Source organism: Thunnus thynnus, chromosome 11, assembly GCF_963924715.1.
Source record: "Thunnus thynnus chromosome 11, fThuThy2.1, whole genome shotgun sequence".
NCBI lineage: Eukaryota > Metazoa > Chordata > Actinopteri > Scombriformes > Scombridae > Thunnus > Thunnus thynnus.
Window position 1 is genome coordinate 32115965 of NC_089527.1, and position 14464 is coordinate 32130428.

Genomic DNA, 14464 nt, shown 5'->3' on the forward strand with positions numbered 1-14464 from the left:
TTCAGAAAAAGCTTCATCCATCTCCAACATGTTAGAGATGTTACAAAACAGATCATGAGATATACATATATGTAGATTATGCATATTAAAAGACAGCAATAAGCAATATACACTATGACTTAAAGCCAGAGAGAAGTTTTAGTCTTAAAGATGGGCTGTTTTTGACCTGTACATGGATGAAGCTTTTTCTGAAGAACTGACAGTCCCCAGTTACAAATGTCACTAACATTAACAGAAATATTAATATCATAACATACTGGTGTTTGGCAGCCTTGGCCAAAAAAACCTTCCTTAACGACCCAACAACCCACAACCCATGTGTCAGAGAATGTGTATAACCTCTGAAAATATTTGAATCCTGTAAAACATTTAAAGTGTGTGTGCGTGTGTGTGTGTGTGTGTGTGTGTGCGCGCAGGGTTCAGCAGTCGACCCAGGTATGTAAAGGTGTTCATCAACCCCAGCAGTCACAAGAAGGAGGCCGTTCACATCTACAGAGAGCATGTGGCTCCGCTCTTCAAGATGGCTGAGGTCCGCACTGACATCACAGGTTAGTCTACCCAGCTGATCAGCAACCAATAAGAAGATGCGTGATAATGTTAGGTTGAGATAATTATTTATACTTTGGACTGACAGTGGGCGGGGCAACGGAAGATTTTTGGATGATGTCGCACCTCACATGTATTGTAAGGGTAAAAACAGTTACATCTCTTCTTTATTGACTTCAGAGGAGACCATGGGAAATCTGTGTGTGTGTGTGTGTGTGTGTGTGTGTGTGTGTGTGTGTGTGTGTGTGTGTGTGTGTGTGTGTGTGTGTGTATGTGGCAAAGGTCCAAAGGTCAAAGTTAATGGCAGTCTCTGGTCGCTAGGTAACCTGATACAGAGGGCGGAGCTTAGCCCATCTGTTGTTACAGAGGGAGACAACCTGCTCCTCTCCTCCACTCTTCTTCCTCCTCCTTTCCTCTTTTCTTTTTTTCTCCTCTCTTCTCCTTGTTTGCTTTCCTCTCCTCTCTTTTTCTCTTCTCCTCTCCTCTTCTCTTTTTTCATCTCCTCTCCTCTCTTTTTTTACCTTCCTCTCCTCTTTTTCTCTTCTCTCCTCTCTTTTTCTCCCCTCCTCTCTTCTCCCCTACTCTCCTGTCCTGTCCACTCCTCTCCTCTGCACTCTTTTTCTACTCTCCTCTCATCTCTTTTTCTCCTCTCTTCTCCTCTCTTTTCTCCCCTCCTTTCTTCTCCCCTTGTCTCCTGTCCTGTCCTCTCTTCTCCTCTTTTTCTCCCCTCCTCTCCTCTCTTTTTTTCCTCTCCTCTCCTTTCTTTTTCTCCCCTCCTCTCTTCTCCCCTCCTTTCCTCTCCTCTCCTCTCCTCTCAGCAGATGGTGTGATATCCGTTGTCCCACTTTTTTTTTTTGGCAGCCATCGAACACAGTTTTGTACATGTGACCACACACATGCATGAACACTCTATCTCTGTCCATCTCAATGTCTCTCCATCTGTTTCCCTCTCTTTTTCCCTCTCTTTCTACCTGTCTTTCTCTCCAGTGACAGAGAGGAAGGGTCATGCTCTCTCAGTGATGAAGGAATGCAAGCTGGATGAATATGATGGGTTAGTTGTCTATATGCCTCTCACACCTTGTCTCTTTGTCTCAATACCCTCTCTCTCTCTCTCTCTCTCTCTCTCTCTCTCTCTCTCTCTCCCTTGTGATTTTAAAAAGTGCAATATATCCTCTTAAAAGTACACATGATCTTCTACTTGCAAATCTCCCCCTGAGTTTTTACCACACAGCTGGACTGTATGTTGCCATTTTACCACAAAAAGTACTGTTATTGGAAAAAAGCTGAGCCCCGCCCCCAGTATTTACCATTGCTGTGTTTGTCAAGCTTTCCATTCTGGCATGGCACATACAGTGCAATTGTCAGCCAAATGATGAAGATGCGTACCACATGACCTCAATATCTCACAGTAACAGTTCTGTTCCAGCTGGGAGACCTTTGTTACATGTCATACTCCTGTCTGCCTCTGTACTGTCCTGTCCAATAAACCCCAACAACAGTGACAACGGTGGCAGATTTACTACTTGAAACAATTGGTCCTTGATTTCAGTCAGTGGTTGACAAAAGTAGCTTCTCATGTCTAACTGCTGAAATGACAACCGTTGCCAGCAGATTTGATTAGCTGTAGCTATCTAGCAAATTAAGCTCACTTTAGCTCCATGATTTGGTTGAAAATGCTGTGTCTGGTTGAATTTTTACTGTTTTAAGATTCATTGTTTTAAAATAAAAACCTAATAGAGTTGTGAAGTAGGATGAGCTATTTTGGGGGCCCCTGGTCCTGGAGGCCAATTTTTTTTGCCAGGATGGCGAAGTCATGACCCGCCCTACTCTGCCTCTGATTGGCTAGTGCTCGTTGCCTGTGTTGGTTGGGTTGGTTAGGTTTAGACATGAGGAGTGAGACTGGTTAGGGTTTGGGTAGGAATATCAGGGTAAGCCAATCAGAGGCAGAGTAGGGCAGGTCATGACTTCGCTATCCTGGGAAAAAAATATTGTGTCCTGGAAGTAAAAGACCCATTCACTTTTCCCATAGACAATGTTAGTAACTCAAACTGTGTTATAAAATATCTGGTTCATTGATAAAAAGTCGAAGGTGTAAGACTGTGTACATACAAATTTGGGGGCAGAAGTTAACTATGACCTCTAACAGCAGGTGGAAGCTAAAGATTACGGTGTTGAGAAAACACTGAGAGTGAATCAGCTCAGTTTTAATCTCAGGGTCACTTTTGAGAGAATTCAGAAACTATGGTGCTGTTTTGTTTACAACTTCAGCAGCAAAGTGTTTTGAGTTCATTACACTCTGATTCACGCTCATGGCTTCATCTCCATAGCAACAGCTGCCAAGGCTCATGGGTATTGTAGTAATTAATTAATTCATACAACCTTTATTTAAGCCCAAAGATAATTGAGGACATGCCCTCATTTCAATGATGTCGAGTGTTCAAAAGAGAATAATTACACCAAAAAAAAAAACAACCAACGAGAAAATAAACAAACAATAACAGAACACAGCCAAACACTGATTAAAAACTGTTACATTCAAGAGTGGAGTAGTCTGTAATCATGGTTTTAAACTGATCTATAGGTACAATTGTGTCAAGTTCAATGTATGCAAGTGTTCCAGTTGTTCAGCAGAGAAACTAAAAGCAATCCTCCTAAATTCAGTGTTTGCACTCAGGACCTCGAGCATTAGTCGATCACTTGAATGAGTTGAATGATGACTATAGGACCAGTTCAATAAGGAAGTGATATATGATGGCATCTTAAACTAAGTAATTAATCTCAGCTGTCCGCCAAAATGACGGACAAAATGTGATTTCTCAGAAACAAAGTTGAAATAATGTAAACTAGTGGTCATAATATAAACCTATAGGATCGTTACATTATGCAGGAGAGTCCTGAGTTTCTATGTTCAGTAACACTGAGGAAACTATTTGAAGGAAAATTTGTAATAGGAATACAGTGTGGGGAGAAACGCTCTGGAACCAGTGGCCCGTCACACTTCACAACTCTACAAAAAGGGTCCTAAAGCACTTGATGGCTACATATATGATATCCTTGTAGAGGACTGGGCTAAAGCTTATATAACCCTGGCACAGTATGATAAGGAAAAATGTAAGATCAGACTATTTTAACATAACCCTTTTTGCCTGCTTAGCCTACATACTTACATATAATTTGTATTTTCAAATAGTGTCACTTATCTTTACAAGTGAACAGGCTTTCAGGATGAGCAATGTAACTCTGGCTTGGGTAACATTGTCTGGAGGACTTCCCCAAATCTAATAAAGAGCAGGAGAGTGTTAACGTTAGTGGGGAAATAATACTACACAGTGGATGCTAGTTGTGAATGGGTTTTTTTTTTTATCGTAACTTGTAACCCCACAAAATGTAGGTGCCACATGCACATTCAGCATGTGGAGAAATCTAAAACTTGACAGGCCAGTTTTAAAGTTTTACAGTTGCTCAACTATGATTGGACAATTACTTGTCAGGGGAGCGGTTTAGTGACTGGCCAATTACAAAAATTTAAAGATAACATTAAGGTTAAATTTAATATCAAACAGTCTCACTTAGAGTGTAATTCCAGTTTATTACAGTGGGAGATTAAGTCTAACATGTTCAATCTAAATTAAGTTATAAAATGAATGGCCTAGTGTTTAAATGGAAGGTGATGTTTACATAGAAATGAACATGTAATGATCAAACTGTGACATCATCCTTCCTTAACAGACTCAACTGAGCAACTCAACAGATAATTGACTTACTATTACTGTCATGACGACACTAAAACACAGTGACCCAGACTGGTTACACACACACACACACACACACACACACACACACACACACACACACACACACACACACACACACACACACATACACACACACACACACACACACACACACACATACACACACACAGGAGAGGTCAAACACCAACTGCTAACTGATATAATATTAATAAAAGTCAAAAATAAGTAACACATGAAACAAATAACAAAACAACAACTACTCTCCTCATCTATCTGTGATGGGCCGTGAGTGTGTGTGTGTGTGTGTGTGTCTGTAAGCAGCTTTTGTGCTCAGCCCTCATAAAGCTTAATGTGCTTAGAAAAGATTAGCTCAGCGTTGCTAAGCTAGCTGCTGAGTGTGTGTGTGTGTGTGTGTGTGTGTGTGTGTGTGTGTGTGTGTGAGGCTGCTCTGGTGAGGATTTGGTTGAAACCTACATTTGCCAATTAGGTTGGCTGTCACCGTGGTGACTGGAGCTTCAGGTAATCCCATACACAGGAAGAAGAGGAGGGGGCGGAGTCTGTTTACCTCACATTTACTGCAAACAAACTCTGAAGATGAACCTTCTGAAAACATGGACATATATGTCAAAGAATCAAGTTATGATTAGATTATTATAGTCTTTTACCACTATCTTTAATACTACTACTGCTACTACTACTAATCATAATATTCATAATAATTGTATTAATAATAATAATAATTATAATAATTCATAATAATTCATAATAATTTTTATATTATGGTGTAAATGTTTGTTCTTAAGTCTTCTTCACTATCATGCATGTAATTCTGGTTGAGAATAATGAATCCATTTAATTTGTTTAGTATTTAAAGTCCCAGCAAGTGCAGTATGTGTGTCATTTTAGAATGAAAGGTCATCAAACCCCTCAAATTTCCATAAATATTACAGAGGACACTACCTCAATGGTAGCTATGGCCCTGACAGTTATTGATGCCTTTTGAAATGAAACAAATCTTGGCCACCTTCGACCTGAACAACAAACATTTCAGATTATATCATGTCATTTTAGATACCAGTTTTCTATCACTACTAAGGCTGCCTCTTCTTTTTTTACTTGATTTTGACCTGAAACTGAAGCACTGAGCTTCTACTGATTATCTGAGTTTAATGAGTGTTTTCACTTTCCTATCTACATGTCTCTGTCCCAAAGTAAAACAATCCACTGGACTTTTATTGTTAAGTTGACAACATTTATTTGAGGACACCAGTTCAAGCCGCCGAAATAAACCAAGTTCATGGGTCGTCACTGTATTTCCTGTCTGGCTTCAGAAGTTAAGATTAGTGAAATGTCTTCAACTTCACAAGAACAGTTCAGAGGCTCATTTTATTTTGGTATGGCAGTTGTCTTGAAAAGCAGTCTCAACTTGTCTGTCTCCACCTGTCTGTCAGGGTGGTGTGTGTTGGCGGGGACGGCTCAGTGGCAGAGCTGTGTCATGCTCTAGTCCTCAGGGCTCAGCTGGACGCTGACTCTCCAGAGAAACCAGTGAAACCACTGCTGCCACTGGGGATCATTCCTGCTGGTAAGAGAGGACACGCCTTCGTATCATGTACAGTACCACTTAAAAGTTTGGACACACAAAAAGGTGTGTCCAAACTTTTTACTGGTATTTAAGATCCACAGCATGTATATCTAAATTATGTAGGAACTGCTGGACAGGTGATGTCTGTCTGTCTGTCCGTCTTTACAGGATCTACAGATGTGGTTTCCTGTTCTGTTCATGGAGTCAGAGATCCAGTCACTGCAGCCCTGCACATCATCCTGGGTAGGTTCCGCTGCTTCTATGTCCTTAGTAACATAGGCAATAGTGGTTTCTCCCTTTTCTAAATCTATAGTTGTGTCATCCTGTAACTTTAACTTTAGTCACATTGTCCTAGGTGGGCTCTACCTCTTCTAGCTCTATTTTCATGTTGTCCTGCATGGGTTCTGCTTGTTCTAGATCTATTATCATGTAGTCTTCTGTGGTTTTCACCTTTTTTAGATCTATATCGTATTGGCCAGTGTGGGTTCTAGAACTATGCTCCAATTGTCCTGGCTGGGTTCTACCTCGTTTGGATCTATAATAAGAGCATCCTGGGTTGGTTTTACTTGTTCTAGATCTGCAGTCTCATCATGCTAAGTGGGTTATTCCTGTTTTAGATATAGAGTCAAATCACTTTGCATTGGTTCAACCTGTTCTACATCTAAAGTCAGTTAGTCCCGTGTAGGTTCTACCTGTTGTATATTTATACCTGTCTCATCCTGGGTGCACTGGGTTCTGGGTGAATTGTCCTTGTTCTTGCTGGAACTACTACTACTTGTACTATTCTAAATCTACAGATGTGTTGTCTTTGGTGGGTTCTGTTCTGTCTAAGTCTACACTCAGAAAGTCCTGTAAGGGTTCTTTCTTTTCTTTGCCTGAGGAAGACTTGTAGTTGGTTGAAACATTGCTAATAAAGTTAAAGGGAGCTTGATTTAGTGTGTGGGTACTTGTACTACCTGTTAGGGTTCTACCTGCTCTAGATATATACTCAAATCATCCCGGTGGGTTCTACCTGTTTTGGATATACAGTTATGTTGTCTTCTGTGGGTTCTACCTGTTCTAGATATACAGTTACATCATCTTGGGTGGCTTCTGCCTGCTTTAGATCTACAGTCACATCATCCTAGGTCAGTTCCACCTGTTCTAAATCTACGGTGACATTATCCTAGGTGGGCTCTGTCTGTTTTAAATCTACAGTCACATTGTCCTTGTGGTTCTACCTGTTCTATATCTATAGCCACATCATTTGAGGAGGGTTCTTTCCATTCTAAGTCTATACTGGGATCATCCTGGGTGGATTCTAGAACTATAGACAAATCGTCCTGGTTGGGTCCTTCTTGTTCTGGATCGACAGTCGCATGATCCTGTTAGTCGTAGTTATGTTGTCTTGGGTCTACACTGAGATTGTCCTGGGTTCTAGATCTCTTATCAAATTGTCCTGGGTGGGTTCTATGTGTTCTAGAGTTACTGTCAGGTGGCTGCTATTTGTTCTGTATCTATAGCTACATCTAAGTGTTTGGTATAGTTTGGTTTGGTTCTACATCTATAATCATGTCATCCTGAGTGGGTCCAACCTGTTCTTCATGAGTGGATTCTACATGTTCAAGCTCTATAATCGTGTCACCTTGGGTTGGCTCTACGGGCTCTAGATCTACAGTCATAACGCCATTGTTTTTCAATTTAATCTAAGAAACTCACAGGGAGCCAATCAGGAGCTTGTGTTCTTGTTAAGCTTTGATGTGATTGGCTGATGGTTAGTCAGACTGAAAGAGATCCAGTTTAAGAAAACAAACACAGACAGAGTGAAGCAGACGGTGGGACTGAACTCGAGGGAGGGTGCAGACAGATGTCTAACAGCAGGATCAGTTTCACTCTAAATCACAGGTTACACTGCTCACTGTAGCCCCGCCCCCTTTGCCTCTCCCCGCCTCCTCTCAGGTAAACCTGCTGCCCAATCAGCTGGTAGCAGGGCAGGCTGCTGTTTCAATGACAGGTTTTGGTAAAACGGTGGCTCATTAACACTGATTCATACTGGAAGCTGTGTGTGTGTATGCTTGTGTGTATGTGTGTGTGTGTGTGTGTGTGTGTGTGTGTGTGTGTGTGTGTGTGTGTGTGTGTGTGAGTGAGTGTGACAGATGGGAGTATTCAGTGGCACTAATAAGACTAATTACTAAACAATAGAAAACAGTTAAAATTGCCAGGCAGGAAGCTGTTCCCACGGACTACAGGTGACTACAGGTGGTGACTATGATTCAACCAGCTGAACATACCTAAACTGTTATGATCCCACTCTGCTTGGTTTAGTAAGTGTTCTGATAGGATAAACTAATGAACTCAGTGAAGGTGATGAGTCCATTATTGCCGTTTTAAATCCTCCTCTGTTTCAAGGGAGTTTTGGACTGTTGGGCAGACAAATATATCTGTTGACGTTGGGCTCTAGGGAGTTTTGGTAGACATTATTCACTATTTGCTGATAATTTAAGACCAAACGATTAATCAATTTACAGAGAAACTAACTGCCAGATTGCTCATGGTGGGTATATAATTAACTTCAGTCTATCTAAAGGAATAGTTACACTTTTTGGGGAATATGCTAATGTGCTTTCTTGCTGAGAGATAAGATTGATACGACTCTTATGTCTAAACAATCATGGTGCAGCAGCCTGCTAGCTTAGCATAAAGACAGGAAAGTGGATAGCTAGCCTATCTCTGTCTACGGGTAAAAAAACAGTCAACCTACCAGCACCTTTAAAGCTCATGAATAACTTGTCTGTTTAATCTTTATAAAAATGGAAAAATTCAAAAAACAGGACAAAGCCAGTTGTTTCCTGTGGTGCCAGCGATTTAACATGAAAATCAGTATTCTGCCACTAGCAGCTGGTTTCAGTTGAATATTGTGTTTGTAGTTCTACAGCAGTTTAACTGACATTGTTACATCCACCATAATGTCAGATTTGTGACTAAGCAAATATTGAGCTGTCTTTTATCTATCTAAAGTGACTTTTTTGGATTTATTAGACAATTTCTGATTATTGACTTGCAATTTAATTTATTCTTTATCAGTTTACCGTTAACCAAGCTGGCCATTATGCTAGCTGTCTGAGGCTAATGTGTTGCTAAGAGAACTTTCTAAATAGCGCTAAGTCTTAACTTACTGCTGGGTCAACTGTTGATGTTTTGTGTTTTACTCATGTGGATAAAGTACTTGTATTGTACTTCTTAAAGGAACTTATTAATGCTGCTCTTTACTGGTGATACTTGGTTTCTTCCTGCGAGAGAGATGATGTAACTTATTTGACAGTTAGTCTGTTGCTACAATATTTTGTATGAATCCAGTTTCCTTGTTACTGAACAAATTCATTTTTACAATACCTTTGGGCATAACTCTTGTTTATATAATCTCATCTGTTTTCTGTTTTGTAATCAATATCCGTAAATATGCAGGGTATCTGCAGGTCTTGAATTCAGTTCCTCTCAAAAAAAAGGCCTTAAATATTATTAAAAAGTCATTTTTACAAAGGTCCATAATATTTTTTTTGTCTGCCATAGAAAGGAACATTGGTTATGACTTTGTTTTTAATGTAGTTGTGGGCTGTTGGGAGAAGTTCTACATCTGTAAAATGTGTGTTATTTTGCTGCAGGAAGCAGTTTAATCCTTTTCAGTCAGCACCATCAGACCTGCAGCAAACACAGTCATTACTGCAGCTACAGTAGCAACATCCTCTAGCTCATCCTCTCATAAAAAGCAAGAGTAAATTAGAATAAAAACTTAAATTATCTTAAATTAATTCATTATTTTGTAATTGGTTAATCTATCCATCAATTTTCTGCCACTTATCTGGGTCCAGGTCATGTTAATTTACAGTTATATTACTAGGAATTATTGTCATATACAACTGACAAAAACGTGATATAAATGTCAATAAATTCATGTACCTGATAAATAATTGTAGACCTTGTTGTCCCCTCTGGTTTTCAGTCATTCTTTAATTCTTCTTCATTCATTCTTCTTCTAGTATGACCATGAAAACGGTATTCAATTGAATTCTATTTGAATATTTAAAATATAACTTGGTGAACAGTGCTGAGACCCTAATTTGTCGTCCAAATCTGTTTTCACTGTTTCACATTTGCTTCTAGTAAAAACATCATAGAAAAACTGCTGTCTTCAGCCTTTATTGGAAGCGATCACTGCATAGCTGTTCAGCTACAGAGGACAGAACCTGTACATATAAATCTTAATCCTAATACAAATATATGAGAATTAACTTTATACATGTGGAAGAATCATCATAGCAACATGAAAACATTGGAGAAAAAAAAACTAGAAATAAAGAAAATGTAGGAAAAAAATAGTGATGATTATCTGATTTGAGAAAACATTGTGAAAACATTTTTACATTCAGTTTGAAAACCTACATTTTTCCAAACTGCACATGTGCTGTGAATCAATGTTGTTTGTGAACAAAGCAGGTGATATTTTCAATCAGGATCAGGTGATAAACAGAAAATTATGATTCTACGTCAATAAATAAATCAAAAAAATACATAATGATTGCCCGTTTTAGGAAGCACTGCAGGTTAGATCTCACTGACACACTGACTGTCTCAGCTTTAATCCTGTACAACACACACACACACACACACACACACACACACACAGACAGCATGCCATATGGTGAGGAAATCAGATTCTATCCAGAGAGACAGACAGGCAGTCAGTCAGACAGACAGACAGGTGGGGAGACAGTAGTTCAGTAGGTTACAGCAGGTATGTGACCAGATGGCACACTGTGTGTGTGTGTGTGTTGTGTGAGAGAGACAGTGTATGTGTCCGTCTGAAAGCTAGCTGATGGAGCTTCTTGTTGAACGGTCTCGGTGGTGAAATCAGGTTAATAGGTAGATTTTTTTGTGTTCCAGGTGCTTCTGTGGTTTGTGCTGCATTCATAGTCTGTAGGAATAAACGGTAAACAGCCTTGAATGCAGAGTCCATGTTTGTTCATTGTGGAAGGTGTCAGATGTTTCTCTTGCTGGGACAGAGTTAGAACGCATGAAGGAGTTTGAAAATGTGAAAAATTCTCTGATAGCAGAACTGTGAAACAGAAATGAAGTAACTTGATATTGGAGGGATTCTTGCATGTTAGTTTAAAAATCTGATTAAAAAAAAAAGTTATATGTTGCATTTATGATGTGTATAATGTAAGACACACAGGCTTCTCCAATGGGACACAAAATAAATCTGAAGGGTCATGAGATGAAGTATAATGAAGTATGAAAAGATAATAAATGAAGTTCTGCCGCACAAATTTGTGTTGATTTTTTGATCTTGTCTGCAATCATTGTTTTTGGCCTTAAAAGTTTTGTATTTTATAAGATCATTATTTTAAATGCAAAATCTTAATCTGTAAAATAACTAGTAACTATATCTGTCAGGTAAATGTAGTGAAATGAAGTGAAGTACAACTACCTGAAAATTGTACTAAAGTACATGACTTGAGTAAATATATTTGGTTACTTTCCACCATTTGACACAGCAGAGTATGTTGCTCTTTACAGTACAGATAGCAAACAAGGTTACTAAAAAAGTGGCCCACCTATACTTTTGGCTACCTCTATTGATCATGTGACCCTTGCTTTGCAACTGGTAGCGGTCCCTCTGTGGAAATGAAATATCCAACTTCCCTCTTTACAGTAAACTCATCATCATAACATCGCCACAAACAAAACATTAAAACATTCACTGGAAGCTGCTTTACATCAGCTGGAAGGAGGAAGTGCCTAAACAATGAAGAATTAGTCACATTATGGACGCAGTTCAAGGAGTAGCTCAGCAGAAAAGAAGAGTCATCTTCTTTGGAAAACTGCTTGTTACAATCATTCTTTTAAAAAAATCTTTATCTTTATCTTTAAAACTGTACAGTCAGAAACACACACTGGACTGATACAACAAGAGACTGGTCACTCTTCTGCTTTCTGTTTCCAGTGACTAAAGTTAGGAGATATATTAACATGCACACACACACATACTCCTGACCTCTTTCTGTTGCCCATATTTGGAGTGCAGCTCCTCATGAATATTAACAAGCTTTTCACCATATGACCACTTGGCCTTCTTACAGGCTGTGTGTGTGTGTGTGTGTGTGTGTGTATGTGTGTGTGATGGATCATAATTCTTAATTCTGGATCAAAATATTCATCATCAACAAGGATTTTTCCCCCAAACATCAGTGTCTGTCTCTCTCTCTCTCTCAGGTCACCTGCAGCAGGTGGACATGTGCAGCTTCTCCTCTCTCGGGCAGCTGGTGCGTTTCGGTTTTTCCGCCATGTTTGGTTTCGGTGGGCGGAGCTTAGCGAGGGCGGAGAAAAAGAGGTGGATGCCATCGTCGCGGCGACGAGAGTACGCTCTGGTGAAGACGCTGGCTAGGCTGAGGTAACATATAGACACATACATTTGTAGTCATTTGTATTTTCCTTGTATGCTGTAAAGAGACAAGCTGTAAGGATTTGAATCTTACAAGCAACTGAATGCCTAATAGTGATATTTATTCACCAGTGTATGTACGTAGCATTTATAGTATTGAAATATATGTTTTTGAGAACCATCTTTCTGAATTCATGTGGTCTGAAAGTTGATATGTTTTCTTAGGGTTCACAGATCCAGATAGAAAATTCAAGTGTCCATTATTCACAACGCAAGTGTCTCAAATTCAGATCTGCTCAGATTGTGTTGGTGAAATTCAGACACCAAAATTCAAGATGAGAAATTCAAACATCAGGATAATCAGTTGAACTTATTGTATAGAATCTATCAGACCTCTGTCCTATCAGGTTCAATTCTGTCAGTCACATGATCCAAGAAAGACAAGTTCAGATGAGAATCTGAATTTGTGAACCTTGTGAAGTTTTTGAAGTTGCAAAAAAAAAACCCAAAACATTACCCTCTGGAAATTTTAAGGAGGAGAATAAATTCAGATAGTTGTTTATCAACGTAAAATATTACAATGCTGTAAATTCAGTGGTTACATTTTCCAATTAGGTATTCAATCACTCATAAACATATTCATTCAATGATTACAGGCCTTTTTTGCCTCCATGTAAATCCATAAATGTGTGTTTTTTAGCTATAGATATAAAATGGACTAAAATGGATTTTAAAAAGGATATCACAAACTCTGACATCAAATTTATTTTCTCATTTCTTTGTCTCTCTCTGTCTCCCTCAGACCAGAGGACTGTCAGCTGTCTTTTCTACCAGCGAAGAAGTCAAACAGGAATTTATTTGAACATCTGTGAGAAACACACACACACACACACACACACACACACAAACACACACACACACACACACACACACACACACACACACACACACACACACACACACACACAAACACACACACACACTTTGACAGTTTTAGGTCGATATTAAAACTGACATTGGTTCTATTAGGAAGTACAGAATGCAGCCAGCCTTGCAAGTTTAAAAGAAAGTTTATTATTATTAGTAGCAGTATTATTATTATTATTATTATTATTATTATCATTATCTAATAATAATAATAATAATAATAATAATAATAATAATAATAATAATAATGTAATAAACTTTATTTATATAGCATCTTTCATGCACAAAATGAGCTCAAAGTTCTTAACAAATGAACACAGTTAACATATTAAAATACATTTAAAAAGAAGGAGGTAAAATAGGAAACAGTTAAAAATGTAAAAATGTAATAATGAATATATATGCTTATATAACAGCAACAACAGTAGTTATCATAAACACTTTCAACATCATCTCTTTCTCAGAGACCAGGACCAGGACGAGGACAAAGACCAGGACTCAGAGTCAGGTGAGAACTTGTCTTTACATGGAAACCTTCTGAACAGAAGATGAAAGCTGGTTCATATTTCTCTCATTGTTTGCTGTTCCTCTTTCTCTGAATGGTCGGTGCAGATGAGGAGGAGTCCTGGACAACCAATCAGGGCCTGTATCTCAGCATAAGCATCATGTCCATCCCCTGTCTGAGTCCACATGCACCTCAAGGACTGGCTCCTAACACCAGGTACAGGGGTGCATGATGAGCAGTTCATGTTAAAGTCAGCTGTGCTGTGACCTTGTACGCACCACACTGTAGGTTATCTCACCACGTTTCTGCTGCTGAATGTATTCTTCCACTTCCTGTTTGCAACAGGCTGGCCAATGGCAGCGCGGCCCTGATCGCAGTAGGAAACACTTCCAGGTCAGAGTTCATCAAACACCTGAAGAGATACAGCAGCTCTAGTGGACAGGTGAGAGCAGCTGTCAATCAACGTCCTCTCGGTATTTACTTTCAGGACAAACTGTTAAAAACATTATTTCTACAATGTAGGTTGGTACTGGGCTACGTGGGTTACGTTCCAATTTATTCCATCCTGACCTCGCCATCCTTAAGCTCCACCTCTCACAGAGCAAAAAAAAAAAAGACTAGTTAGTGAGTAGATTAGCCTGGTTCAGCCTGGCCTGGCCTGTGAGACTGCACACTAACCCACTTTCTAAATATACTGCCAATGAGGAGTTCACCGTCCTGCAGAGTAA

General features: G+C 39.3%; 1 protein-coding gene across 2 annotated transcripts in view; it reads left to right on the forward strand.

Annotated features, from left to right (window-relative positions):
• cerkl (ceramide kinase-like) overlaps positions 1-14464 on the forward strand; it is a 39617-nt gene that overhangs the window by 21643 nt on the left and 3510 nt on the right. For both annotated transcript variants that reach the window (XM_067604491.1, XM_067604492.1), the window contains exons 4-12: positions 417-548; positions 1534-1597; positions 5753-5883; positions 6052-6126; positions 12136-12313; positions 13107-13172; positions 13696-13739; positions 13844-13952; positions 14082-14178. In XM_067604491.1, the coding sequence (XP_067460592.1) occupies positions 417-548; positions 1534-1597; positions 5753-5883; positions 6052-6126; positions 12136-12313; positions 13107-13172; positions 13696-13739; positions 13844-13952; positions 14082-14178 (896 nt within the window). The remainder of the gene's footprint in view (positions 1-416; positions 549-1533; positions 1598-5752; positions 5884-6051; positions 6127-12135; positions 12314-13106; positions 13173-13695; positions 13740-13843; positions 13953-14081; positions 14179-14464) is intronic.